Source organism: Anser cygnoides, chromosome 3 (genome assembly GCF_040182565.1).
Source record: "Anser cygnoides isolate HZ-2024a breed goose chromosome 3, Taihu_goose_T2T_genome, whole genome shotgun sequence".
In the NCBI taxonomy this organism is placed as follows: domain Eukaryota; kingdom Metazoa; phylum Chordata; class Aves; order Anseriformes; family Anatidae; genus Anser; species Anser cygnoides.
The window spans coordinates 113,134,658-113,162,451 of NC_089875.1; the positions used below are offsets into that span (position 1 = coordinate 113,134,658).

Genomic DNA, 27,794 nt, shown 5'->3' on the forward strand with positions numbered 1-27,794 from the left:
AAAAAAGTGAAGGAAGTGAACACAGCAGAATAATACATGTTATGCTGATCATCTACTCACACAGCAACTACACCAATAGTAGTTTATTATATGTGGCAGTTTTCTGGCTCATCAGCCACCTGGAATGGTCTGACTATTACATTCTCTCAGCCTCCAAAACAGGGTGACCACACCACATCAAAACTTCCAATTAGGAACAGTTCCTGGCCTCTGCCAACCCCAGAACCGTGCCTGGGAATTGATTAGGAGAATGTTTGTTCACCGGTGTAGACCCAAACTGTACTAGGACCTGTTTCAACAATAAATCTCTACACATGAGAAAGCTCAGCGCAGGAGAAAGGTCCCCCGAACTGCTTAGTTTGTTAGTTCAGCAGTAGCTTCTGTCTCCAGTGAATGTGCTTTCCACATCTTTATCTTACATGACAATCAGATGGCTGAACTGTGTACATTTTGCTGACCAATGTCTCATAAGTTTTGATGCCATAAAAAAACAAGCTTGCAGAATCCCTTGGTATTAACAGATGTCAAGCTGAAAATGTCATGGATCAGATTCTGCTCTTGGACACAGTGGTCTAGACCTCTTGAGCAGACATGTACATCACGCAACACTGCTGGTACACGTTCTGCTTGATCTGTCCAGCAGCAAAGTGTGAGGATTTGGTCAATCAGCCTGCACTCATGTCTTGGCTGGCCATCTGCCTGTCTCATCACAATCTACGTAACTACTGGCCTCACGGGGAATCATCTCAGGCTTAGCCAGAACATACACTGTTTCACCTCCATGAAGGATACCATACAAGCAAGGACATAAGGAGGACACAGGAATGCTGTGAGACAGGAGTTACTGGAATGCTATATCTGGTAGTGGTGAATACTGTATCTACAAAGGTGTGGATCAATGACACTTTAATGATCACTGACCCTTTTAACGGCTTCTCCAAATCAGTGAAATGGCATTAACATACAATCAGAACGAATCCTTCTGAAATTCTGGTTTTGCAATAATATAAAAGGATGCAAAATTTCCCCATGCACATGGACTTCCCATGAAAACTCAGAATTAAGTAGTTACCTTTTTTAAATTTTGCTTTATGGTTGTACTGTCTCTTTCCACAACCTTCATCATTTCTTGGCTTGCCATATACAAGATGTTGGCTGTAGAGAAAGACACATGCAATAATATAATTACACAGCAAATCTTTCACAAAAAGCTATTTGTTCCCAACCACGCAAAAAGGTAAGGTGACTAGAGCAGTCATCGTCTTGACAATGCCACTGAAAAGGTAAAAAAAAAAGTAAGCATGATAAATCATCCATGAAGTGTTTGCAAGAGTGAGCTTTTAAATTCAAAGCATTACATTTAAGAGACATTATTAAATATTAGATTATTAAATTATTGACATTTCAATATGTAAGTCATTCAAATATTCAACCTGACAAATAATAAAGGCAACGGCAAATACAGCATCATCAAAACTTGTAGTCCTGCATAATATTACCCAAACAGGACTGAACACGGTTTGCAGTACCAAGAGAAGACCACAAATGGCTACATTACCTTAAGGCATTTCAATGTCCAGGTCCTAGATCGACTGAAAGTATTCTAAACTACTAATTTCTCTTCTGAAAAAAGGAGAAAATGGAAAGACTGACAATCTTTTAAAATATGAACCGATGAAGTTTTGCGTGTAAATAGTTAATGACAGTATTGGGCCTGAAATTGCTATGAGACAGGAGTAATACATTCTCAAAATGTGTGATAGGGGAGGAAATGGCAATTACATAGGTCTTTGGTGGTGACCAAAACATGCAGTTGGCTAAATTCCAGCAATGCTCTAAGGAAACAGAACGCCACTGGAGAGATGAGTGATGGCCCCAAAGATCAAATGTTAAAAGACAAAGCCAGTGCTCTCAAACGAAAAACAAAATCTTAGAAAGTAGTATCTAGTTCTGAGCCAGCCAAAGAAGATGCAATGCTGTTCTATGCCTGCAGAGCTCTGTCTTTTTCAATTAAACGTTGAATACAGCTAGCGTAAGACAAAAGGGCAAGATGTTGCAGCATGTAAACAATCCAACAAATCCTGCAAAAATTTGCTTGCCCCATCCTATTCTACCAAGCAAAGGGACCTCTCTGCAGTTTTGTAGCTAGCAACTTAGTCATCTAATCCTATGGGACAGCTGGCAAAAGTCTGTCCATCTACAGCACTGTTTCATATTCAAGAACTGACATTTGTCTTCCTTTTCTCAATTCAGCTCCAGACACTGTTCAAACAGTAGATGGTAGGCAGGGATGAAAACACTGGTGGCCATCAGTGCAGAACCTGACACATACCAGCTTATACTTGGATCCTGTATGCAGCTCTGCACTTCCAGTTCAGTCATACAGCATACATGGGACTGTGGGCAAAGTGAACAGTAAATACTGTGCTCCTCATCTCCCATCTTAGTTTCTCCATCCTACCTCTTGTTCTTTGTGGGTTCTGTTCATATTTCTGAGTTGCTCATGCTTTTTTTTTTTTTTTAAATAAAAAATAAGAAATGAAGTGGAATTCTCAGCCTTAGTAAACTTAATTAGTCATAAAGATCCTAAAAGTAATACTGTAGGACAGCAAAGGAAATAACGACACTACTTGCAAAGGAACACTCTCTGAAGACTTGTGTACTGTGTAAGAAAGGGAACCAGGAAGGCAGGATTAAGCTAAACCGGATGAATGGCAAGGTTCAAGAGTCTATTTCAACCAAACAGAAATCCTTCAAATTTTGGAAACATGATCCTAGGGAAGCCAATAAACAGGAACTTAAAACTTCAGCAGGCGTTAAGTAAGAGGAAATTGCAAAGAGCAAAAGTAGGTTTCCAAGAACAAACATTACAAGAATTAAAAATAAACAATAAAATATTCTTTAGGTATATCAGAAACAAAAGGCCTACAAGAATTGGTGAGTCTAACAGATAATCACAGGCTAAAGGAGTAGCTAAATAAGATAATTACAGTGTTTGGAAGCTACCTGATCTTCCTTTTTTTTGCATTGACCTTTCTTGTTCAAAACATTCAGGAAGTTTCTACTCTATATTCAGTATATATTCTACTCTATATTCTAGTATATACAGAATATACTAGAAAAGTCAGGGCAAGAAGGTACATATCAGAGTTTTAAAGAACCTTACATGAGGAATTGCAGAGCTGGTAGCAATCCTACTATGTAAGAATCACCCTGTCCAGAGGCTTCGGGAGCAGAAAACAGTCTCTAATCACTACTGATTTTACAAAGGAAAATAGCATTTTACTGACCCATAATTTCTTGAATATTTCAGTAAACACAACCAGATGACAAAAACTATTGGCCTTCTAAATGCTCTCTGTTGCAATTTCACACCATAAACTGTAGTTAAAGCTAAACAGCTATAAAATGAAAGGTTGTAATGCATTAAGAAATAGTCTTGAAGAAAAGAAAAAAAATTAGGATTAGATTAGCTTAGATGGTTTACATCACAGAGAAGAATAGGGTCTAGATTCATCACAAATATGTTTAAATAGTGATTAGTACTAAAATCTGTGAATAATCATTGAACACAGCTGCTGATTTGATCATTTACGGGATGGGTTAAATTACTTTTCAAGATGACTTTTCACTGACAAGGACTTTAGACCTCAACCAGCCCAACTTGAATTAAGTGTCTAAACTGAGGTGGGATGAGTCCTGGCCTAAGCTTCTAGTACAGCTTCATATTCATGTCATGTATTACTTTTAATTTATTTTAATGGTCTGGTGATGGGATAAGTAGTGTACTAACAGCATTTGCACAGGATACAATGCTAGTCGGTTTGTGAGGGCCAGGCAGTGAGAAATGTGGAAGCGACCTAAAGAGGAGAGAGAAGAAATCAACTCACTGGTATATGAAGTACAAATTCAAGATACGGTAAGTAATATACATGTGGAAAGACCCAAAATATTCTTTTACCTTAAAAGCTTCTAAATTAATACAAGGATGGGAATCGGAAATTCAGAGACTGCTAAGATGACTGCTGTTCACTGTGTGTTTTACTCAAAAATACAATCAAATCATACATTATGTTTCATAAATAATAGGAAGATGACAATAAAGAATTCTGCAGTACCACTATGTAAATCACACAACATGACCACATCTGAAGCAGTGTGTATACTGACAGTCCCAGCCGCTGTGGGATACTGCAAAATTAAGAATGGTGGTGCAGCCAGAGAAGTACAATTAAAGACATGTTATTATCAACGCATTCACAATATTCGTGATATGCTGTTTTTCCATCTTACAGCACAATCCATTAAAATGCAAAACAATAAAAGGAAGTACTTCTTTAATGTCATACGCCATTAACTATTAACCTTACTGCCACGGGAAACTGATAAGCACACTTATTTGCCATATAGGCATTCCCATCTAAGCATCTTTCCCCGAGCTCCTCTAATACTAGATACAGTTAATGCAAGTAATCTTCGAGCAAATAGCTGTGAAGGGCTGGTAATTTATACTTTTAACAACCTTTCCTTTCAGGTACTGTTCTCTAGGTCCTCTACCATTCTTGCTTGGTTTTCTCTGGATACGTTCAATAGCTCATACCCCTTGAATTTTACTGACACGGTACTTCAGTTTATGCTGGAGAGTCTACCTCTGTTCAACAACAGAGCTGTAGTTCCTTCAGCCGACGTACCTCTTCATATATATCACAGTCACATCTGCCTCTTGACAGCACAGCAGGTTAAACCCCATCAGCTTGTGTCCTATGACATTCCCAGGAGCTTTTCCTGAAAAACTGCTGCTTAACCAGTGATTCAGCATCGAAACTTATGTCCAGAACAGCCTGGCTCTTTAAAGAAGGACAGCATTCAGTTCTACCTGCTCCCCAACTGTTTCTCTTTGTTTTATCTGAAGGTCATTTTGAACGCTGATCCCAAACCTCTCCACCAAATGTGCAGTATCTTCTAGCATCATATTGTCTGTAAACTCAGTAAACATACATGGTATTCCACCAGTGAGATCCCTAACGAAACTATTGACAGGTAAAGGAATGAAGGTAAGACAGTTACAAAACTTTTCTAGCTACATCTTTCCAGTTTCAAAAATCCTCCTGAATCCTCTTTTCCACACAGCTGTCTAGTAGTTGTTTCAGGTATGTCATAATTCCTGAATGTTGTTACAAGGATACAACAGGAGACAGTGTAAAAATCCTTATTAAAGTCAAGATATCCCAAGTTTATTGCTTCCCTTTAATCCACATTACATTGACAAATGCTTAATGACTAAAACCATATTGAAAGAGATACCATTCCAGAGCAGGAACAGTAACTTTCTTCTCTCTTGCTGCTGTGGAATGTCAAACTGGGCTACTTCAGAAAAGCTATTTTTCTCAAAAGCTAAGTCACAAGTTCAGGGAGAAATCTCTCTGCTATTTCCTAACACTATACTTTGCTAACCTTGGCATTTTTTGAATATTTAGCTCTTTCCTATTACAAAAAAAAAAAAAAAAAAAAAAGGCAACTCTGACATTTCATGAATACTTAGCTGCTTTTTCAAAGGAAGTAACTCAGAAGAATTCTCTCACTTTTCGTGCATAATTATAAAGCCATCTTAAAGGGCTCCCAGGGACTGTTTGAGCATTTTAGCAGCTCTGAAAATCCATCTGTGAACTAGGCACAATCAGAAGCTGAGACACGCAAAATGAATGGCTTCTGAAATCCTTCCTCAGGCTATGCAGAGGAAAGTCTCCTTATGAGATCATCTTGTCAATGCTTGTAACCTGGTGTTACAGGCTCTGGAAAAACTTCCAGCAAGTGCTAATGCTTGTCTTTACTGAAAATCTCTTATGACTCTCAGAATCATTATCAAAAGTCCTACAACCCAGAAAAATGTTCGTTGGTTTTGTCATGATTTCAAGTACAACATAAAATGCAACCACAACAGCAACCCCAAGCCCACACGCTGAACATCCTGAATGATGGAGGAGTCTCACTGAAATTTGCAGAATTAGTGACTTCACAAAATACAGCACATCCAGGAGCCTGTAGGACCCTGGCTCAAAATGCTAGCATGGGACATTTCCATAATGGACCACGTGGAAGTTGTACTGGAGTTGTCACCTTGGTTTCCATGCTGAAAACGTGGGAAATGCAGATTTTGTGTTTGGCATTCACCACTATATCTCACTACTTGATGAAGAGAGAAATTATCCGGGGTTTAGTAAAGAGAACGTTGAAATTAGTATTCTGAAAAATCATTACATGTGAAAGGTAAGACTGAATGTGGGATGAAAGGTCAGGAGAGATATGACAATCTCCATCCACTGAGGATACAAGACCTGCACTCCTCTCCTAAAGAGACTTTGGAAGAAAGGAGCAAAGTTCACTCTTTTCTCACCCTCTGCATGCATGGCAAAAGCCCTGCACCTCTAAGTTCTTTATTTAGGAAATGAGCTCCTAAAGACTTGGTCTTGAATCAGACTAGCACTTCTGAAAGATGAAGCTATAGAAGTTCTTTAGTTTCTCCTGCCAGAGTATTTTCACTTATTCCATTTGTTTATCCAGTTTCACAGTCTAAGGCCAATTTTAGCATTTTTTTTCTGAATTTTCTTAGTCTAATCCCATTCCTTTAAACCTGTACTTATCCAGGACTGATACATTATGGCAAGGCCTGGCTCACTGGGACAATCCAAAGCACGGAAAGTGGAGCACATTACACCAGTCTTTGCAGGGTCTGGGCCTCTGTAAATATTCATTCATGTGGGTTTTTCACATAGCAACTAGGAAAGTAAAAGTACTTGTCAAAAAAAAAAAAGTGGTTGCAAACCTACAGAAACTGGCCTATGTGCCTGGAGACAGTCGTAGAACCCCCAGTCCTTTCTTATACAGTTAGTTTGATTTTAAGCTGCTGCTACGTCCTGTAATTCATAACCAAGTAATTTACATTTAATAATGAAAAATTATATTGTTAATTATATAACTATCATGAACAAAAAGGCCTGACAGCCTAAAAGTGAAATCAAAGTTTTACCAGACAAACACCATGTTTACCATGCATTTAACACATAAAAACCTTCTTAAAATATCCTAACTTCTTTATATGCAGACCTTTTATATACACTGCTTCATAGACTAACCTGAAAATGGAAGCCTTTCATTTACTCCCAGGTCAGGTTTATGAAATTAACTGCCAACTTACTTTCTCCCCATGATCCTGCCAATGACCTTTCTCCTGCCCTAGTAGGATCATTCCCTCTCCATGGATTAAAGGTGATTAAGGATCAGTGTCAGTTTAGTCTCATAAATTTGCTAAGCAGAGACGACAAACTGTGCCAAAATGCGTTTGATTTATTTGTGGTGGTTTTGTGATAGAGGAACCCTGATTGGGCTCGGATCAAGGATCCAGAAAAGAAAAGAGTGTTTTATATCATTGGTAGCTCTTTAACCCAAAGTGTCACAGCAAGGACTTAATATCCTTCAACTAAATTATTAGTTTTCACAAACAATAATGACTGAAATCAATCAAGCTTTTCAGTGCTTAGGGTTATTTAACCACCAATTCAATTAGCCAGTTGTTAGATGAATACCTGTATCTATTGAGCTCAAGCAGACTGATATATCCACAATGCAGTCAAACAAATAAAATACGAAATAAAAGATTCCCTGATTTTGAAGAAACACATGTCTAGCAGCATTATTATTACTTTCTAAAGATTTTAGAACTAAATCCTGAACCCATACATTGTTAGTTGACTATTTGGATATCAACAGATTTTTGCTGGAACCTGAAAAGCTGTGCTAATTTCAGGGAAGAAACATGATTCTAACCTGGGACAGATAAACTTTCTTTTTGTACTTGAATCTTGAAGCAAGACAGAGATTTCCTGTACTTGCACTGAACTATGTGTTTTTTCCTCAAGTCTTTAAACTTCTTGCTTGTTTGCTGAATATCCAAAGATCATTTGCTTCCTTATTTGCAAGAAGAAGATTAGATTAGGCTAGATTAATTTTAAAATCACACTGGAAACAAAGGGGTCATAATATGCTATCTGTGGAAATTCAAGATACTCTATAAAGACAACTATGTTTCGATACAGACACAGTTGTCTGTGTCAAAAGAAACCTTAAAAAGATGACTTACACATGGTTGTACATATCCATAAAATTTCGGGTTCAGTATTTCGGACTTAACTCTGAAAAACTTTCAGAGCTATACATGCCCCTAACTATTTAAAAATCAAGTCTGTTGTGGTGGCATGACTGTGTGCTTTTGAGCTGCTGGCAGTATCTTAATTACATAAAAAACAATATTGTATTCCTTGCTGAGCTAAAGAGATGAATTTACAGTGACAGAAAGAATAGACAGAAAGTGATGCCATACTAATGAAACAACAGGGATAGTACAAAAAAAAACCAACAAAAACAAACAAACAAACAAAACCTACCACTACCACCACCACAAAAAAAAAAACAACAACCCAACCAAACCCTTTCAACTTCATTGTCTAAGCATTTATGGAAATAATCAGAATAGTTCCCTTTCAGCAAAAATGAGTGATTATGAAGATAGCCCCAATCCAAACACTGTAATGGATGCAAACACATTCTTTAATAGCTTGTTCACCAGAATAAAGTAAACATTAGACTACAAACGGTTACCCAAACTCACTTCATTTCCCTACTGCTGTTGGCTTTAGATTATGTTGACTCTATCAACAAGATTATGGCTGTAGGTGTAAATTTATTAAGTCCCACACATCAAAATATTGCTCTATTTTGTAACTTAGTAGGAGCTATGCTCTGGAATGGGTACAAGGAGAAACACAGAGCCAAATTTTTACTTCAAGGTCTAGACAGTGCAATTTCAACAGCATTAACTTTGGAAGAACATGCTATGTGATTTTCCAGAGTAGACAAATTCAGAAGAAAAGTAGACTACAGCCTTACCTTCATCAGTCTTCACAAATGCAAACAGGTTGCCCTTTAATATTTTTTGTCCAGCCAACCCCCTAAGCACACAAATAGAGTGGAGAAGGACCTCCTACGCTGTCTTACTCAGGCTACCGTACACTAAGGTGTCTTCTTACTTTCACCACGAAATTAAGAAATTTTCTTTAGCCTATGTAAGAATTCAGAAGAAGAATTCATAGAATTCATTTCTATGTAAGAATTCAGGAGACCTCGCAGCTTTGCTGGAACAGCATGCCCCACCGGCCTGCCAGATGCCTCTTTACCACTGAATATTCAGGTTGATCAGCTGGATATTTCTGGACGCTTTCACTCATTGTCCTTCTGTATCTGTATCTTCCTCTTTCTCCATAGCAGAAACAATCCCAGCCCAATGCAATCCACAGAGTTCACTGATCCTCATCACTGTGGCTGTTCTCAGTACTTCAGTCTGGTATTCTGAGACCCTGCAGCATGGCAAGTTTACACCATTCCTCCTGACCTCCCTCACCTGCCTCCTATTTCTGGATTCCCTTGATTCTTTTCTGCTGTACTGTTCTTTGCACTCCATAAAAACATGTTTCCACACTGGCTTGCTGTTGATAGCCTTTCCTCTTTTTACTGTTCAATACCTTTGTAAAATGCCTTTCCTACTCTATCTTAGCCCTCAACACATTAAATACTCCGTCTTCTCCTTTGTCTTACCAATTTCTCAGCTTCTGCTTCGGCAATTTTCAGTCAATTTTGCAGTCTGTTTTCTCACAACTGCTTTCCAACAATCAAACTTCTACGGCTTTTGGAGGTATAATTCTGGGCTGTATCTGCACCATTATACAAGATGGAATCAGGAACTCTTTCTTCTCTGGCCCTAAGGCTTGAATACTACGAGAATCCTAGTTGGAGCAGGCCAAAACCACACCAGAAAATTCATTAAATAGCATGGATGACTATACTCCAATGCTACTAAGAGTACTGCACTCATTTAGCTCATTGCTAGCAGTAACCATAAGCACCTTTGGCAGCTCCTGGCATAACATTTCTGTACCTTACATTCAATCCGCAATTCAGAATGAATCTGTATTCACTTTCTGAACTCTCAGATCTGTTTTCAACTATTACTTGACATTTTTTGCCTACATTTTAGTTTTCTCAAACATTCTGTGTTGCATCTGTAGTTCACCAGCTTTGCTTGGTTCTTACCATGTTGTCTCTCATTGAAGTTCTGAAATTCTGGATGATGCTCTTGCATCTTTAAAGTGAATGAAATCATAGGGGCTGGAAATTTTCTCCAATGGTCTAAGGGAATATCAAGGATATTGTATAATTTTCAGCAGATATTTGCTCATCCTGTTCTTAGAAAGCACAGAGGATGGAAGTTTCATTATCTTGCCACGAAATCCAGTCAAGAATTCCTTTCTTATCATTAACTAAAGTCTAATCTGAATCTACTGTTACACATTATGTTATCTACCATGGACATTAAATTATTATTCTTTACTTGAAAACTTACCATGTTCTTTGTTTCTTGTTTAGTCTAAACAATTCTAATTTATTTACTTTTTCCTTGAAGGTCGTCATTTTTCAGTATCTGTCATGGGATTCATGTAAATAAATGTGGATTTTGAAGGCTTAATTTATCTCCCTTCACACTGTAAAGAAGACAATTTATCTCACCCTCAAGTAGTCACCTAGACATATCACATGAACATTACCTGTATCTCTCCACTGACAATGACAGGATTTTAAGGGGATTAGTTGAGAGGAATCTCAGCTTTCTGCTGTAGATATGTATTTCTGTCCTAGCAGAAATGTTACCCTCAATACATTCAGCCGATCTGCTTTTCACCTTCAAATTCTCTGTATCCAGCTGTTACATATTCTCTGCCAGTTGCTTTCACCACTTTTTATATATTAAAAAAAAAGAAAGAAAAAAGAAAAAACACCTTATGAGAGCTAGCTTGACAGTGTCTGTTGCCGTATTCCTTCCTGTACAGATATCAAGCATGTGAACTTCAGATGGCTCGGAAGTTTGTCAGAAAGAGTCTCATGAATCTGTCTGCCCTGGTTTGTTAGACAAAATATTCAAGAGGTCTCCCTGTCCTTAGCATTTGGATGTCAGAACAACTCAGTCTGTCTTCCTCCTTTCTCCATCCCTTCTTTCCTAAGCAAGTTATATCCCTTTGTATTGATATTCTAGTTCTGCCAGTCATCCCACCGATGTCTGTTAGACCAATTAACTGATTTACAAAGGCTTGCGACACTATTTCATTTTGCATATTTTGGAATTTACACCACCTGCACATTACCTTGCTCAGCTGCTATCTTCTTTGCAGTAGTACTTTGATCTCTTACAACTTTCTTTTACTCTCTTAATTTCATATCCTTCAAGAGGGCACTTCTGCTCATAATTATATATATACAATATATATATTTTACATCTATATATATTTATCTTTCCCCATAAGCTCTTCCTCAAGCCTTCTTTACTAAATGTTTCCTTGTTAATCATTTCTTCATGCTTGCGGAAACCAAAGCGCCTACGATATTGATCTGACTGACAGTGATCCAGCCCCTGTACACCCATGCATACAAATATTCTTTTGAAGAAGCACAGTGGTTTTAATTATCATGTCTTAATGCCTGTCGAAACCAAGCAACCTCATTCCACTGTCATTAGTTGTAACAGTTTTTCACTATCTGTAGTTTGCTTCCATACATCCTTCTTTCCCACACTGACTGCAGTTTCCCAGGACATTTCTGATGCTCTGCCTTGGAAAACTATCATTTACTGTCGTTTATTTTTCACAGAATGCATTTGCTGTTTCACCATTTGCCATTTAATTGCTTATTGCTATTACTTTAAATTATTATTTGTGTTGGCTAAGGACTGCAGTAAAGACTGGGGACACATTTTGTCAGGTACTGGCAGCGCTGAACATAGAAAAACCTGAAAAGATTCTTTCTCATGTCACACAAGGGACTGCCGAAGTACCTCCACAAATTCTTGGTCTCCCTCTCGTAGAATGCTTCACTGAGGCCTCCCTTAGTAGATTTGCCTGGCAGCCGGATAATTTCACAATAATCTGGTATTATGAAATGCTTGAATAATGTTTCAAAATATGTAAAACATTGGCAAGTTTTAATTCCCACTCCTGGTCTCTTTAAAGATAAACTGGACAATATACAAGTTAATTGACAATTTGCTGTTAAATGTAGCAAAGTCCTAACTGAAAACTGACTGCCTGATCAGATCATTTTTCTAACTATGAATTAGGTGCACGAATTAGGTGGGAGTGCTAAAGGTCACAGTCTGGGGTTTGGCTTTCAGTGTGTCAGAGGCTATTCAAACTATTAGGAAAAATATCATTTCTGTCCTACAGGTTTTACAGTCTATTTCTAAATCCACGGCTGTACTACATGGAGTTGCAAATTTGGATGCAGAGATTTGCTTGTCGTTCACGGGGAGGACAGAGGATAGAAGAAAAGAAAATGATTTAATTTAAATGGGAAGATGCTTGCCAAAAACTACTATTTTCATAGTGCAACAGAGCTCATCTGCATCTTGACATGTAATATACGACTCTTTCAAAAGTCCTCTCAACTCCACAGTGAAAGTGCTTAAATTGCAAAATGATTAATCAGTTCTGGGTTGGAGTCTCATGCTACACTGAAATGCCCTGCAAAAAGTAGATTGAGCTTTTGAAAACACGTTATCCTCAGGGAAAGTAGTACTATCTGGTCAGAGTTTTTTTCCTGGTAAGTTGCCTATCTTATTGCAAGGGTCTTCGGAGGAGTGTAACACTAGTTTCCTTTCCAGTTTATCCTTTGCTCTTAAGGAAGCAATCTCTGTCATTCCTCAGAAAGACTCAGAACACAGTGGTACGAACTAATAATACCAAACAGCAGTGTAATTTCCTATGGGGAAAACATATTTTCTGCTGGTAATTATTGCCAACAGCAATCTTGGAAATATCGTATAACATTGTTTAAAACATCAAACAGAAGGAACTGCTTAGTATCAAGGATGACTAAAGCAGGAACATGTGCTTCCACACATGCACACACACATTAGATAAAATGTTGATGTTTAGCGGCTTACAAGATGTAAACATTGACTTTGGGTTCTGGTTCAGTTTACAATTGAATTTGGAATGAAATCATACCAATTAATATATAATCACGATCAACACAATTAGGCAGAAATAGCTGCATTTGTTATGACGGACTTCTTTAATCTGCTTGGTATTAACGTTGCAGGAAGATCAGAACTACACATGAAAATCAGTCAGCTGTGCTTGAGAAAGCATAGCAGGGGTTGAAGGCAAAAATGAAAAGTTATTCAACAATTATATGCAAGTGTTTTACAAACAATAGATGCTTTGTTAAGGAGTGCGAAAAACACTCCTTTACTTTGTGTGATGAAGCATGTGCAGAAGAAGTGAGGTGTGTGATGGAAACTGAAGTGTCTATGGACTAAATCCTGCTCAAGATTGCTTGGGAGCAACTCCCATTATCTTCAAATGACAGAACTACCCCTTAGCTGGAGGAATCTCCAGTTTGAGCTCTCACAAACCCTGGCAGTTGGCCGTGATGATGAGATTTCTGCTATAGTCCAGATTTTTGGTTATGAAAAGTTATCTGTTCTCTTCTTGCCTAAGAGGGGCACAGAAGGGTCTGGTGAAGGTGGTCCTCAGTCCCCCCGGATGGGCAGCGTATGCAGCAAGTTAGCATCTCCATGCTGTGCTTCCTGCCTGGGCTCTACCGGGAGTTAATATGCTCTCCTAGACAAGTGTTTGAGCACGTGAGCAGCTTTATGGAGGTCAGTTTAAGTGTTTTACTGGATTCGTACCTGATGCTGCCCCTTCCTTGAGGAAGCCTGATGGGGTTCAACAACCGCACCACGCTGTCCTCTGAACGGCGTGAAGTCCCCCTCGGGTGCACTGGATTTCATTGGTACAAAAGGTGAACTTTGCATCACCCTTCGTTAAATATAAAACCACTTGTTTTACAACTCATTGTAAATACAGTCAGCTATTGCTCTAACCAGTAAGTAATCTCTTGCACCACTGGGATTTCTCCAGATAACCAGCATTTCCTGCACAGACCCATGAAGTCTCTATCGAGTTTTAACCTTGACACTATAATCACGTTAAAGAGTTAGGATGGGCGGACAACGAACACTGGTTGACATTTTCCTGACAAGCAGTATTGGCAAAACAGACCGAAATACCGCATTATCGGACTGCAGGAATTACACAGACTGGTGCTGCCTTTAGTTGCATGGAATGACAGGTATTGCATTACTCAGCAGCTTTGTAAACGTTAAGCTCCAGAAAGCCTACTCCAAGACACGAATGTCCGCAGTCTACCCGTAGGTATGGCTTTAGCATGTGCTTCAGTGCTCTGTTGGGACTACGGGGAGAGATCGCAGAATATATACGTTAACTTCAGAAAGGACTTATATGAATCAAGGTAAACTCCCAAGCAGCAAACACAAGTTATGACAGATCCAGGAGCTGTATTCCTTGAAAAATTTAGACAGACACCTCTTAGACAAAAGGCATGAGTCTACTGTGGAAGGGGATCTTTCCCCTGAATCCAGGGGGTTTTGTAGTGGGACCGGGGGAAATAAAGTACCAACATACAGGTGACTGTATCTGACAGTGGCTAGCAGAAAGCAACTGTAGCTGGTAGCATTTAACTGGCATATAGTGATTTTCAACATCCTTTCGGCTTTGTTGATGTTACCCTTTCCTTTTTCATGCCGTTTGCAGTGTATTGTTAGACTCGTTGCAAGTCTGTGGGAGTAAATCATATCCCTAGGGATGAAACCCCACCAGGGGTGAATAAACAATATCCCTTTCCCAAAGCAAATCCCAACAGTGCCTCACATTTCATGGAAATGATCAGCAGCTCCGCTATCCAAACATTCACGCCTTATGAGTAATATTTATGATGGGAGTCTTTTACGTTGGGTTTTTCCCCCAAGAAGGAAAAGAGGAATAATTAAAAGAAATAAAACCAATGAGAAATTTCCACATTATTACTATTATTTTCACAAGGTTTTCACAGGAAAGTAAAAGCTTTCACAAGTAATAAAAGTCCTTGTTAAATGTCTTTCTTTCTTTTGGAAGTGGGGTAAATTATGAAGCAGATTGACTTTAAAAAATAAATAGGACTATAAATACATAAAAGTCATTGCCTTCCACCAGTAATTTAATATGAGCATCCTACTTTTAAATAAGGAAAACTTTAGTTCACTCGCAGAAAGAATAAAGCAGATGTGAGCTTTTTCCGTCAGCTTAAGTGCTGCCTTGGTAAGGTGAGTTGTCCGACAACATTAAACAAACATTTTAGTCAGGCATCGCACAGGAAAATAAACAGTAGCAGAGGAAACATGAAAATATTAAAGGCTGTTATTCTTTGGCCCCTTTTCCTGCAAAGCAGGTGATAAAATATTACTGTGTTTCCACAGGTAAGGAAACACTCTCTTAAACACTTTGCAGAAATACATATTACGATCATCACTTAAAATGTCAGAAGTGGATAGGGCTCAGCTGTGACAGCACACAGGAGCCTGCAGAGAAACTCCGCAGGATCAGAAGATTTAGCACGTTGGGTTGGACTGGTGGGCTGCCTACAGCAGCCTTCTGACCCTGGGCAGAAGCAAATTCAAATACAGGCAAAAAGCATCTTGTAAGGGACCGCTGTAGAGTTACCTGATTTCAGGAAATGATGTGGATACCACTTAGAAACTAGTGAGAAGGAGGAAGGTTGTCTGCTCTATCGTTTTGACCCCTTTATGCACCATTGAGTATCAAAGAATGCATATAGAAAGATGAGAGGGTACCTGCTGAGCTTCATCTTTGTTGCCTACCTGTGATATGCTACACTCTTAGGCCCAGATATAAGTTTATTTAGTTCATGTAGTTATGATTTACTCATCATGCTGGTAATTTCTGCCCTGAAATTTTGTCTAGCTATCATCATCTCTGAAATACTATACATATTTAGTTATAAAAATAGAAAAAAATACCTTTGGAATGATTTCTTCATTAGAGCCAGAAGTTATTTAAAACTTACATACATCAGGAGAAAAAAAGAAATCACTTCTTAATACCAGGGCTTTAAATTGTGTCCTGAAAAAATCAACTTGAAAATTTACTCATCTGCACAGTTGTCCAGTGGCAGCCGGAGGGAAAGGTTTTACTCTCATGCCTGCTATGAAAAACACAGGTGTGAGTTTTCGAGGTGGTACCTCAAATCCTCTGTGGTTTCAGTTTCTAACTCTACTTTAAAATGCACTGCATGCACATCAGCCTGTCTAGCTGATGTGGTTTGTGCAAGTTGCTCACGACTAACATATCTATCTATTTACAAGGTTAAACTAATGCCTTGGGATGTACATCTATGTACAGTTCTGCCGGTGATCAGCCATGGGATGCTGGGCAGTAGCTTGTGGCTTGTCTTGAGCAATGCTCACTGATGCTCACTGCTTGTCTTGAATATCAGGTTCTTCTTAAAATGTGTTTGAAATGAGACGACCTAGATAGACTAATGTAAACTAATCAGATAAATTTGACTAATATTGGACAAACTGTTGGTAATTAAAAAAACACAGATCCCTAAATCAAGATGAAAAAGCAGAATATAATGTGCAATGCCCCCTTGGCCTTACATGCCTGAATAGAGAGCTCAGTTCCATACAACTCCAATCAAAAGAGCATTGCCTTCCATGACAGATTAGAGGTGCTCATCCTATCTTCCACTGTTTTTAGGAGTTAAATTTTCATTTCAGTGTGAGAAAAGAACATCATTTTTTGCAAAACAAAGAAAGAAAAGTAAATTACATTGTAGCTATAAAACTTCGGCTATAAAAATAAGCTATTATATAGATTTCTAAAGTACTGATTAAAAGCTGGGTGGGCAAAGTGCTCTGATTTCATCATTTCATGTGAATTCATTTATTAAATACTTATCTAATACTTTAAACAGCCATTTTTTGCTCCAAAAAATATCAGCTGCATATTTGGAGCAGTTCATGTGTGTCATGAAAATAACACCACACAGTGTCCTTACCTGAGTATTTTAGTGAGATGGGTTTTTCTACAGCAGTTCAGCCTCACAATAGAATTCTCCAAAAATTTCCTGTTTTACTTGTCAGGAAGTGGAGCTGAAGATGTGAAATGAGTTTTCAAATAAGGTAGGAAGCAAACGACAAGGCTATTGCTAGAAACCAGCAGCTGTAAATTTTAACACAGTCAAAGCATGGGATATCTGCCTTTCCTTCCAGCAGCGAGGGTACAATTCAGATCCCATTGATTTTTGATGTCAGCAGCAAAATGAAAAGCCAGTAGATGCAGAGAGGGATTTATCTCCTCTAAGTTTAGGTACCTAGCAGAGATAGGGTCCCTTTGCAGTCTGTAAAGAGAAGTCATCTGTAGGGTGCGATTCACCTGACCCGCTTTAGATGCCAACTCACAGCATGATGTTTACATGTGGGCATGTAGAAGAGAGAAGAGAGAATTAGAATAGAAGCAGATCTCAGGCCATGAGAACTCCCAAGGTGGGAATAATTCAAACGTAGAATGAAATTTGCCAGTTGGTTCCCTGGAGGTGAAATTTTATAACAACTTAGTTAATGTAAAGCTTATATTCCATTTCCATAGTGGTCTGCAGCAACTAGAAGCCTACATTGCACTGGCTTTTGATACAAATTCATTTCACAGATGCTCTTTTTGCCAGTTCTGAAGATTTTATCCTATGAGAAAACTTGCTCCTCTAAGGCATTCCAGGCACGTAATTTTGCCAACCTGTACAGCCAACAGAGAGAGGAGGTGTAGCTTTCCATACCTGGGAATCTAACAAACCATCCTTCTCTGGACTGTGGACTATATACAGTTTCCTAACTCAGGCATCAGAGTAGATTGCCTAACACTGCCTTAGCACTTTTTTCTCTGTGACGTGGATGAAATATAAACACTACACATGAAATCTGAATGTCTGCACACTTGGAATATGTTACGGTTTGAATCTAAATTCTGATGTTTAATCTCCATTCCTTGTCCTCTTACAACATCTCTTGTAAGAAGACTCATAAAATAAAATGAAAATCTACTGTCTCCAGCTTTCATTTGTGTGACAGTCTAAACACTTCTGAAATCCTCATTTCAGGTTTCTGAGTTCCCTCCTTCCCAACCTGTCCGAATTCCACAAAGGAGTCCTTCTCCTCCCTCCCTCACCCCCAGATTTCTGTAGTCCCCTGCTCTGTGAATAGGTTAAACAAACAGGGAGATTCCTCAAGGGAAGTCACAGGTTCAAGATCACAAAGGACGACCCCCTTTGGGCCAGCTGGAGGTTTTTCTTGCTATTGTGCTTATCTGTATCTTCCCTGTCATCCAGACGTTAACCTTTGACCTGGGAGCCTGCCTCCCGAAAAAGCCTTGCAGTGTTTACCTATTATGTAATGTCTGTGCTTTTGTGGAAATTCTGCAGAAACAAATGGAGGAAGTTTGCCAGTCAAACTGGTGGACAATAAATCCTGTCCTATGTAGATAGAATGGTTTACTGTCACTGTGAGTCTGCTACTGGCATCTGTCACCAAAGAAATGTTTACAAATTTCAACAGCCTGGAGTGCCAAAGTGTTCCAGTACTGAAGAGTTACACAAGATTTGTAGAATAACCATCGCCATCCTAGATAGGGGTATCCTTGTTTTGCCAGCCTGAATAAACAGCATGACTTTTCAGATAACTCATGGTCACTCATGTCCAATTTTTCTGTCTATTCATCCCATACATTCATGAATACAAGTATCTCAATGCCAGTTTGTTAGCTGTAATACTTTTTCTGCCTCAAAATATCCTTGCCAGAAGTTTAAAATCCAGGTAGGCAAGCTGCTTTCAGACCCCTTTGCTTAATTCTCGCAAGTTCATTTTTATTTTTAAGCTATGTCTTCCTATCCTTCCCTACAATCAATTTTCTTTACAGTCCCTGCTGTCTCTCCTCCTCCTATTTCCCCTTCAGGATAAGACTTTATACCATGTTACCTTTCTGGACAATGTCATCACAACTTCTGCTGTTTGACTGGGGCTTCTCCACGCCATCAATTGCAAGGTTGGGACAATGGAAAGATGACTTTGGATAAGAAGCAGGAGCAAACTTAATTTGAAACAGTTGGATAGACAGGTAATATAATTCTTCCTTCACAACACCCTAACCCCTGCGACTGAGTCCTTCAACTAGGGGCCCTGATCTGGTTGCCACTGAAGGGAGCTTTTCACTCTTGATTTCAATGGGAGCAGCACTAAGTCTTACAGTTCCGCTATAATTAAGTTTTCAAATCTCATTTCCTTTCAGAGGAGAGAAAACATTGTTGTGACTAAGCTTTGGATGTGGTAACAAATCCCTGGCAGGTTGATTTGTTTTAACGGACGTATTAGTTTTAAGGAAACTTTTACCATCTTTTCTGCTCTTAATCACAGCTTTTATTACAATTACAGTAATGCAACAGATGTACATGCCAAAGGCAATATGTGTATTTTTAATGAGTTGACATGCAACCTTCCTGGAGAGGAGAAACAACTTCATTTGCTCAACATTTCTCAACCATATCTAACAGTTTATTAAGGGACAAAGAGTCGATCAGAAAAATATTTACCACAAATTCAGGGACTTCACTCACTTGCAGATGAGCAGTTCCGTAGGACAGTCTCAGTTGTCATGCTAAGCTTAGCAATTCTTGCTGAAGGGTTACATTTTCTATTGTCCACAAAGAATACAAGAGAAGGCTAACAGACAATATCCGGAAAGCCCTACAATTATTAATCCATGCATGTGGTCCTGAGTCACTGGGCTGTAAAATATCATCAGTTTCCAAAGATGGAACTGAAGGGGAATTCTGCTAAGAAAGATGATATCACAAGCCCAAAGGAATGAGTTGCATCAATAACGCCTATTTGTGCAAGTTTTACAAGACATTGGCTCACAAAGACTTTCATTCTGGTATAATGAATTCAGTCAAGAAATTGATCATAGACAGAGATCACATCCTATGAGTACAAGCCCCTTTAGCCTGACTTCTTGCTGCTATTTTCCTTGCAGCTTGGACACAGATCAGACATGGGTGCAACCAGAAAATTACAGCCGGCAGACACCCCAGGACAGATGCACTAGGGAACTGAGCAGCTTGACAAGTCAGGCTCCAACAGCAGCACTCAAAATCCACTCTTTTAAATTATTCCTGGCACTGCTGTGGTCTTGGCCAAACAGCATTCACAAACAATGTCTGGCCACGCTTTTTTTGGAGGTTAACACAGGCCAAGGACCATTTCCAGTACAACTCTCGATGTAGCTACCTGTTTTGAGAGGTAGAAGTTTATCTGTGTGGACCAGAGAAGGATTCCTGGCTTGTAGAGACATGACCCCACAGACCTTCACATACCTTTCTCTGAGAATAAATTAGCAGAGGAAGAAGCCTGAACTCCTAACATACATATGACTGCACGGAAGTTTTCTCCTCGGGCATCATAAAATTACCATAAATTAACAGGAACCCAATCAGCAGACCATATGACTCCTATCAGAAGTTTCCACTATCAACCAGGAGCCTGGTTTTGTCAGGTACGGGGTACTACAATGGAGCAACTATTATTGTGGCACATTTGTGCAACATAAACAACACTGTCTGGGGTTTGACAGTAAAAACCCTCGCTGCCCATCCTGCTTTCAGTCTCTGCACAGTCCTACAAGAGAGGCTGGTACAGAGGAACACATTCACAGATATGGGCTGAGGTTAAAGGGACTCGCTGCAAGCACAGAATCACTCTGGCACATCTGTTTGGACGATTAGGAGGTAAAATTAACTGATAGAAGACAGAACACAACTGGAAATCTAGGAATGTGTTTTTACTACTATTAATGCAATCTAAACTTCCTTCTTGCTATTATTACTGTGTTAGCATGTCAATTCTAGTCCAAATTGTTTTCAACTGCTAACTTACTAAAATACCTGGAGTATAGCACAATCCATGTTCTGGTTTTCATTCTAAACTTAACATAATTTATCTGAAATTATTCCCTTTCTTAAAGCTGTTCCCGTTGCTAGAATGTGTAAAATACGCATACAGTGTGCCATATCACTGCGAGAACGTTAATCTTCTGTCTTTGCCCCAAAAAGCACTGACATTCCTCTTTGCACAAAGTAACTTCTCTGTGGTTTTGTAGGCTGAAGACCCTTTCCTAAATTTACCAATATTCCAATTCACATTACAAAATCGAGAGTTAAATCATAGCTTAAAAAAACAGATGTGAAGAACCCTTTGTGAAACTGATTATTATTTTCACTACCCAATATGAAGGAAAGGCAAAAGGTAAGAAGGGATAAATAACATAAATTTAGATTGTAAAGCAGTGGTTTAATCACACGAGATACTGTTATTAATACAGGTTAGAGTTTTCTTAACAAATATATATTCTTTTGGAAAGTATTTTATTTGTTAATTTCCCCTTAAGACTTTTTTTATTGAATTGTTTGAGATTTTCTTGTTCTTGTGGTCTTAATTGGAGAGAAGATTAGACCTGTCCTTAAAAATTAATTCAAGCTTTAGTATGAAGCATTTGTGTACAAGAGTACATCAACATTTACACAACTCAATGCAAAAGTTGGTGCAATAAAAAAAAAAAAAAATGCGCTCACCAACGCAATCCACGCTGAAGAGATTTACTGAGGTTGTTATAGAGGACTCATCACAGGTTTTCATCCCTCGCAGAGCAAAGCGCACCAGGGAAGCTTTGACGCCCTCCGGCAAGAAGGAGAGCAGGTAGACGGGCATGTACAGGACGTAGCGCAGCTTGCACAGCAGGGGTGTCATCAGCTTGCCTTGCGGGGACTGAGCCATGCGCTCTATGGTGGGAAACAGCAGCACGGAGCGCAGAACCTGCCGGGCCAAGAGAAAACCATCGTCAGCAGCGCCCCGCAGCACCACGGCCTGGCCTAGGAGGCAAAGCGGCAAGTGAGGCCCGCTCCGGTCTGCCAGGTGCGGACACACGGGCAGGCTTTGTGGCATGCCCAGGTGATTATTGTTTTCTTAAAATGAGGCAAACAAGAAGCTGGTTATGACGTGCTGGGTTCTATCGGTCGGAATGGGATGTGTTAACTGGGAAATAAGGTGCTGGGCAGGAGAGCCCAGCAGGCCGGCCCAGCAGGAGCTGGCCCCACAAGAGGGCAGCACACAGGAGCAGACCGATATGGCAGCGAAGCACCTGGCTCTTTTAACTGTTTCCTCCGAGCAAAACAAAGAAACGCATTTAAAAATTTCCACTGCCAAGACGGTATCTTTACAGTCTGACAGCACACAGGTTTTCTGATTAGCGGTTCCACACAGGTATGCCTGGTCCGGGCATGAGAGGAAGCACACAGCCTCCTCACTAAGGTGCATACAGCGGTACACACGACTGCTTTCTGCACGCCAAAATGAAATAGTTGTATTTTAAAACTAATGCATTATTTCATTTTATGATAACAGAATACACTGCAGCCTTAAAACAGAATGAAATTAATTAAAAAACCTACCCGCACTAAGAAAAAGCAAATTGATACTCCTACTCCCTGGTATATTTCCATGTTAATATCAAACAAATATTCTCAAAGAATACCTGCCACTTTTCCCTGGAAGTATAAACATATGAGAAGAATTCATATAGGAAAATGCCTCGAAGACACACAACTGCTGAACATAGCAGAAGTATCAAGAAGGCAAAACATGAGAGATTCTGGATATTACATTTGCAGTATGCATTTAGGTATAAATCGCTGTGCTTTGTTGGAGACTCAGCATAAACAGAAAAAGATGCAGTTATACATGTCTGGTTACTGCATATATCTTTCCACATATTACACAAATTAAATGAGTATTTTAAAAAATATGTTCAAATATTTCTCTTTACTCCCAAAGCAGAGTCAGTTCCTGCATGCCATTGCACCTGTGTGCAGCGCCATGCTCTCAGCAGCTCTCCCGGCAGAAGGCAGGGCATGCCGTGATGGGATGCTCACAAAATCTGGGCATTGTAACACAGCAAACAGGAGTAATTCAGGAAATAGCAGTAACTTGCCGTGCTGCACTTTCTACAGTACTTTAAAAGCAGACTTTGAAAGTGTTATTTATATCGAATACAGAACTATTTTAAGAAATCCTTCTACTTTCCAGCTGATACTACTTTGGTTTTAGACAAAGAAAAATACATTCTCGGGGAAATCAGTCCTGGGCCTCTTTTTATTAAAGGCAACCAGCAGCTGAAGTATAGGAATGCAAGACTTGTACTAAATTATATGGTAGTTTCGTGATATTTCAGCTAGGAGCTGAACTCAAACTCTTGTGATCTAAAGCAGATTTGACCTGCGTTCCCAGGCACACATTAATCCTTTGACATTACAGTTTATAGATACAGGATTAGTTGCTTGGAGTGCTGTACTAACCACTGGGGGAAGTTGCTAAACCTTGGAGGCAAAAGAAAGACAAACCAAGAAAGCTGTTGCAAAGCTCTCGCATTCCTGCATTTTTAATGGCATACAAATTTAAAAGATGGTGGTAATACGGAGGGTAATTTTATTTAATTTCTTTCTTTAATCTTTGGCAGACAATAACAAAGAAATTCAAAATTTATATTTTTCAAACACTTATCAGCTATTTCTTAGTTTACTGCTAGATTCCTGAGCCAGGATTTTGAAATGTGCATTTGCCTGCTGAATTGCTTAAAGATGTAGTTCAATTTCTTTGCAATACCACTGCGGATACAACAGACTTAACGTATTTTATTATAATGACACAGATGTTTGTAAAAGCCATATGAAATAAGTGAATTACAATTATACAGGTAAAATGAAGGAAAAAAAAAAGATTCTAACACTCAACATCAGTTAAAACCATTTTTGTCTTGTCAAATGCCAGGATCTCATCTAGTTGCAATTTACACCAGCTGAAATCACATAGATGGCACACAATTATATTCATGTTACAACTTCCAGAATTATTATATAACTAGTCATTCTGTAGATGGAGGGCATTATCTGTTACAAAGCATCGGGTATTCACAGCTACAAATGCCATGCTGTGTATCATTAAGTAATGTGCAAAGGCAAACAACCCCTTTGTTTATGGAAATCCTTCTCACACATAATGATAGAAATTTCTTATGATGGCAATAAATCAAAATACAAGAAGTGTTACAGATAACTAGGGCGAGAAATCCAAATCTCCTGGTTCAAATTATCCCTGATTCAAAGTCTAGGGATATTTATTGGTTAAGCACTTGGGAAGGCAGAGAGCTGGCTAATCAGAGGCACTACTCACAGAGACTTGAATGGATGTGGGGACTTCTACAAGTCAACCAGTGAACCTACAGGCAAACATGCCCCATGCCCATGATGATTTGCTGAGAACTGTAGGTCGTATCACTTACCCTTTCTGTGCTTTGGTCAGCCTGCTAAAAACAGTGCATATATTCCTACATTATACTGAAATTGTCACTGCTGATTGTTTTGACAATAAACAATATTTGTAAAATGTTTTTTAACTTGCTTACCAGTTACTTACTTGACATGCTACTGAAGTGCAAGACTTCAGCCCCCAGGATAATGCCTACATTCACAGTTAAAGTTCAACGCATAAGGCATGGTTTCTCTTTTGTCTTGTCAGCAGTCAGCTTCTTCTATTTCCATTATCTACTTCTAACTCTTTACATTACACAGACCTCAAGACCTCAGTGGTTCAAGGGATGGTAATACGATGCAGCATCTCACAAATTTTTGTGGTTTAGATCTTGTTAACAACAAAAAAAAGGAACATTATCCACTATTATATTCCTTTTTGTCACTGTTCATATACTTTGGTGTCTAGAGCTATCAATTTTCAGGTACGTATGGTCTGCACAGCAAGTTTTACATGACAGAGAGAAGAGAAAGTACTTATTTCAAAGGAAAAGTGAGTCCTCGAAAGAATGATGTTGACCAAGGAGCTTTGGTTAAGCAGGATCTCTAAATGAGTATGATTTGCTCCATGTCATCACTGCTTCATGCAAATATTGAAGAACAAAACACAGGTTTCCTCCAAACTACCTATGTAAAGAACTCATGCACATTCCTGTACTTCTGGGCTTTCTATCAAGATTTTAATCTATTTAAAACAAGGTGGTGGTATAAAAGCTAAGAGCTATCACAGAAGGAGGATATCCAAGTAACTAACTCTGAAGGGAGCTCGGGCACTAGTCTGAATTCTAACATCCAGCATTTGCACTCAGATCAGAAAAAAAATCCTATTTGTAGAGTCATTCACTTTCTAGATGTGAGCATGTGAAGCATGGGACAAGACATCCACATTCAGACAACTGCTATGACACTCAGAGCCCGCTTTTTCCTAAGGAAACCAGAGCTGAAACTCAAGTCAGGACATCCACAAGCCCAGGACTCTGCCCAGAGCAGGCTATACAGCAACAACTGAGTCTACTCAAGTTTTTAGTGCATAATGGATATTTCAATGTTTTGGGATTTGCAAAAACAGTTGGAAATCTTTTGTTTTGATTAAAATGAGAACAGAGAACAAAACATTAAACAATGAAATTTACAAAAAATTGCTGTTTATCACTGCACAATTTATTAGTCTTGACCACACAAACAAAGGATTTTTGTAAAATGTTTAAACAGTTTCTATATAAAGACACTGAAAGTATGAAGATCAGATCCAGCCAAAAAAACAGACTAATATTTTTCATTAATGCCTTCAACTGAAAGAGTTGAAATACATTTGGCAGCTATGATTTCAAGTTTGAGTGGGTAATGCTACTTGTTTTAGGGATTGGTAAATGACAGTATTGAGGATATAACACCTCACAAACAAATAGATGCCACTTACAATCAGCATTTAAAAGAGTGACATGATTTTCAGACCTGTTAACTCCTGTGAAGTCAATGAGCGGAGCTCAATGCCTCTGAAATCAGGCAGCTTTGATTATGCATAAGAAATGCTGGCTACAAACTCAGGCACCTGAGATTATGTGGGCATTTAAAATGAGCCAGGAGAGAGCTGTGCCACCTTGTAGCTTGATCTTAATATATAATGCCATATTACTAAGAGAAAAAAAATGAGACAGAAGAGCAGGCAGGAAGTGAGAAGCCTGATAGGAATGACAAAAAGGAACAGGAGCCATTTTAAAGATTTTGTGGGTTTTTTGTTCAGAAGAGATCCCAAGCAGATGAATCCATTAATTGCAGACAGGCTTTGTTGATCACACATCTTGGCTCCCAATGGACAGGTTGTCCCTGCCCACGACACCTCTTGATCATGTTCAGATTTCTCTGCGAAAGCTGTAAAATAACAAAACTCTGACCCACTGAAGAAAATATTTCTCCGACACTGTCAGAAACCAAAACTTCTTCAAAACTAACCTGCTGGTTCACTGTGCTTTAGTGGCACAATCGATGGTCACTGGAGGCTTGTTCTGACTTTTGAGCGGGGAAGGTTTTGGAAAGTATTTGCTCCTGCTGAATAATCTGTTCTTTCCTCACTGGGGGTGTAGGAACGGTTAATGCAATAACCACCAACAAAAAGAACTCAAGGTTTGGATTCCACGCCCGTTACGCAACTCACAGCCCACAGTAACTCCAGAGATGAAATCAGCTGGCAGAAGCAGGAAGCAATCTATTATTTTTTATAAGCGAGCCATCGCGCTGACCCATGGTAAGTACCGAAGCATCCAAGTATGGCTCTGCAGCCACACACCCCTGACCCGTATCGATAGCACCAGGATGTGGAAAGGAGGCTTGATTTTGTATCACAGGGCTGGGAAGAAAGTAAGCGAGGAAGTTTTACTTTAAAATCCTTCAGAAAAACAAGGAAAAGTAAAAAACGTTTCTCTGTCAAAAGTAACACTTCTTTTGATATATCTGGTTCATCCCATGTATTAGTTTATTATTCCTCTGTTGTGTTGGCAAAAGAAAAGCTATTATCTGTCAGGTGAAACCTAGTAAATTTTTCAAAGCTAACATAATGATGCACTTAATGGTAATCTACAGTCTACCCTTGACACGGAGTGCCACATTAATCACAATTTCTTTTACTCAGTATGCAGAAACCTGTAGGCAAAACAACTCGGGTCAGGGAAGCGTACCCTGCTTTATTAATACAGCTGTGCTGAGAAGATTTCCAAGAAAACGCGCAGGACAAAACAGCCGGCATTTGCTTACACTTTCCTCGCACAAAACAGGACTTTCTAGGCTTGCCATCTTGCTTTGCTCAGTCCCTTTTCTAAACACACTCCTCTATTCAGTTTTTCCTTTGCACACACTGTCAAAAAGAAATTATATTTTAAAATCTTTAAGAGTTTCTTCTTCAGCTGCTCATTTCGAGATGCCATTTTGTTTCTTGCATGAGCACACTGTCTGTCTCAGCTTGATATACAAAAAACCAAATGATTTCATGACAGAAAAAGAACGAAAGAATGTAAAGAAGTTACAAAAAACCTATTTCACTCCTGGTGTGAAGCAATCCCATATTATGTTCACTTTCTTCTATTTTACCTTCTAGATGTCCTGTAATCCCAAATGAATGTTTGGGGATATTAACTATGCAACACAACAAATATCTCAAACACAGCTGATAGACAATACTATCCCTGGAAATTTCAAAGTGCTTTATAAGAACTAAGTCCCCCAGAGACGTCTTACCATACTTTTTTTAAGGATGAATAAACTGAAATTCAAAGTCAGATGACTCCACATACAAATTTATACTGTTAAGGCAGGAAGATTAAAAAAAAACTCTATAGCAATTCATAAACACCTGCTCTAAGCAAAACTTA

At 39.0% G+C, this 27,794-nt stretch overlaps 1 protein-coding gene across 2 annotated transcripts in view; it reads right to left on the reverse strand.

Annotated features, from left to right (window-relative positions):
• LDAH (lipid droplet associated hydrolase) overlaps positions 1-27,794 on the reverse strand; it is a 118,837-nt gene that overhangs the window by 15,192 nt on the left and 75,851 nt on the right. For both annotated transcript variants that reach the window (XM_066995006.1, XM_066995007.1), the window contains exons 5-6: positions 21,640-21,880; positions 1,073-1,155 (exon numbers count right to left, since the gene is read on the reverse strand). In XM_066995006.1, coding sequence (XP_066851107.1) covers positions 1,073-1,155; positions 21,640-21,880 — 324 coding nt within the window. The remainder of the gene's footprint in view (positions 1-1,072; positions 1,156-21,639; positions 21,881-27,794) is intronic.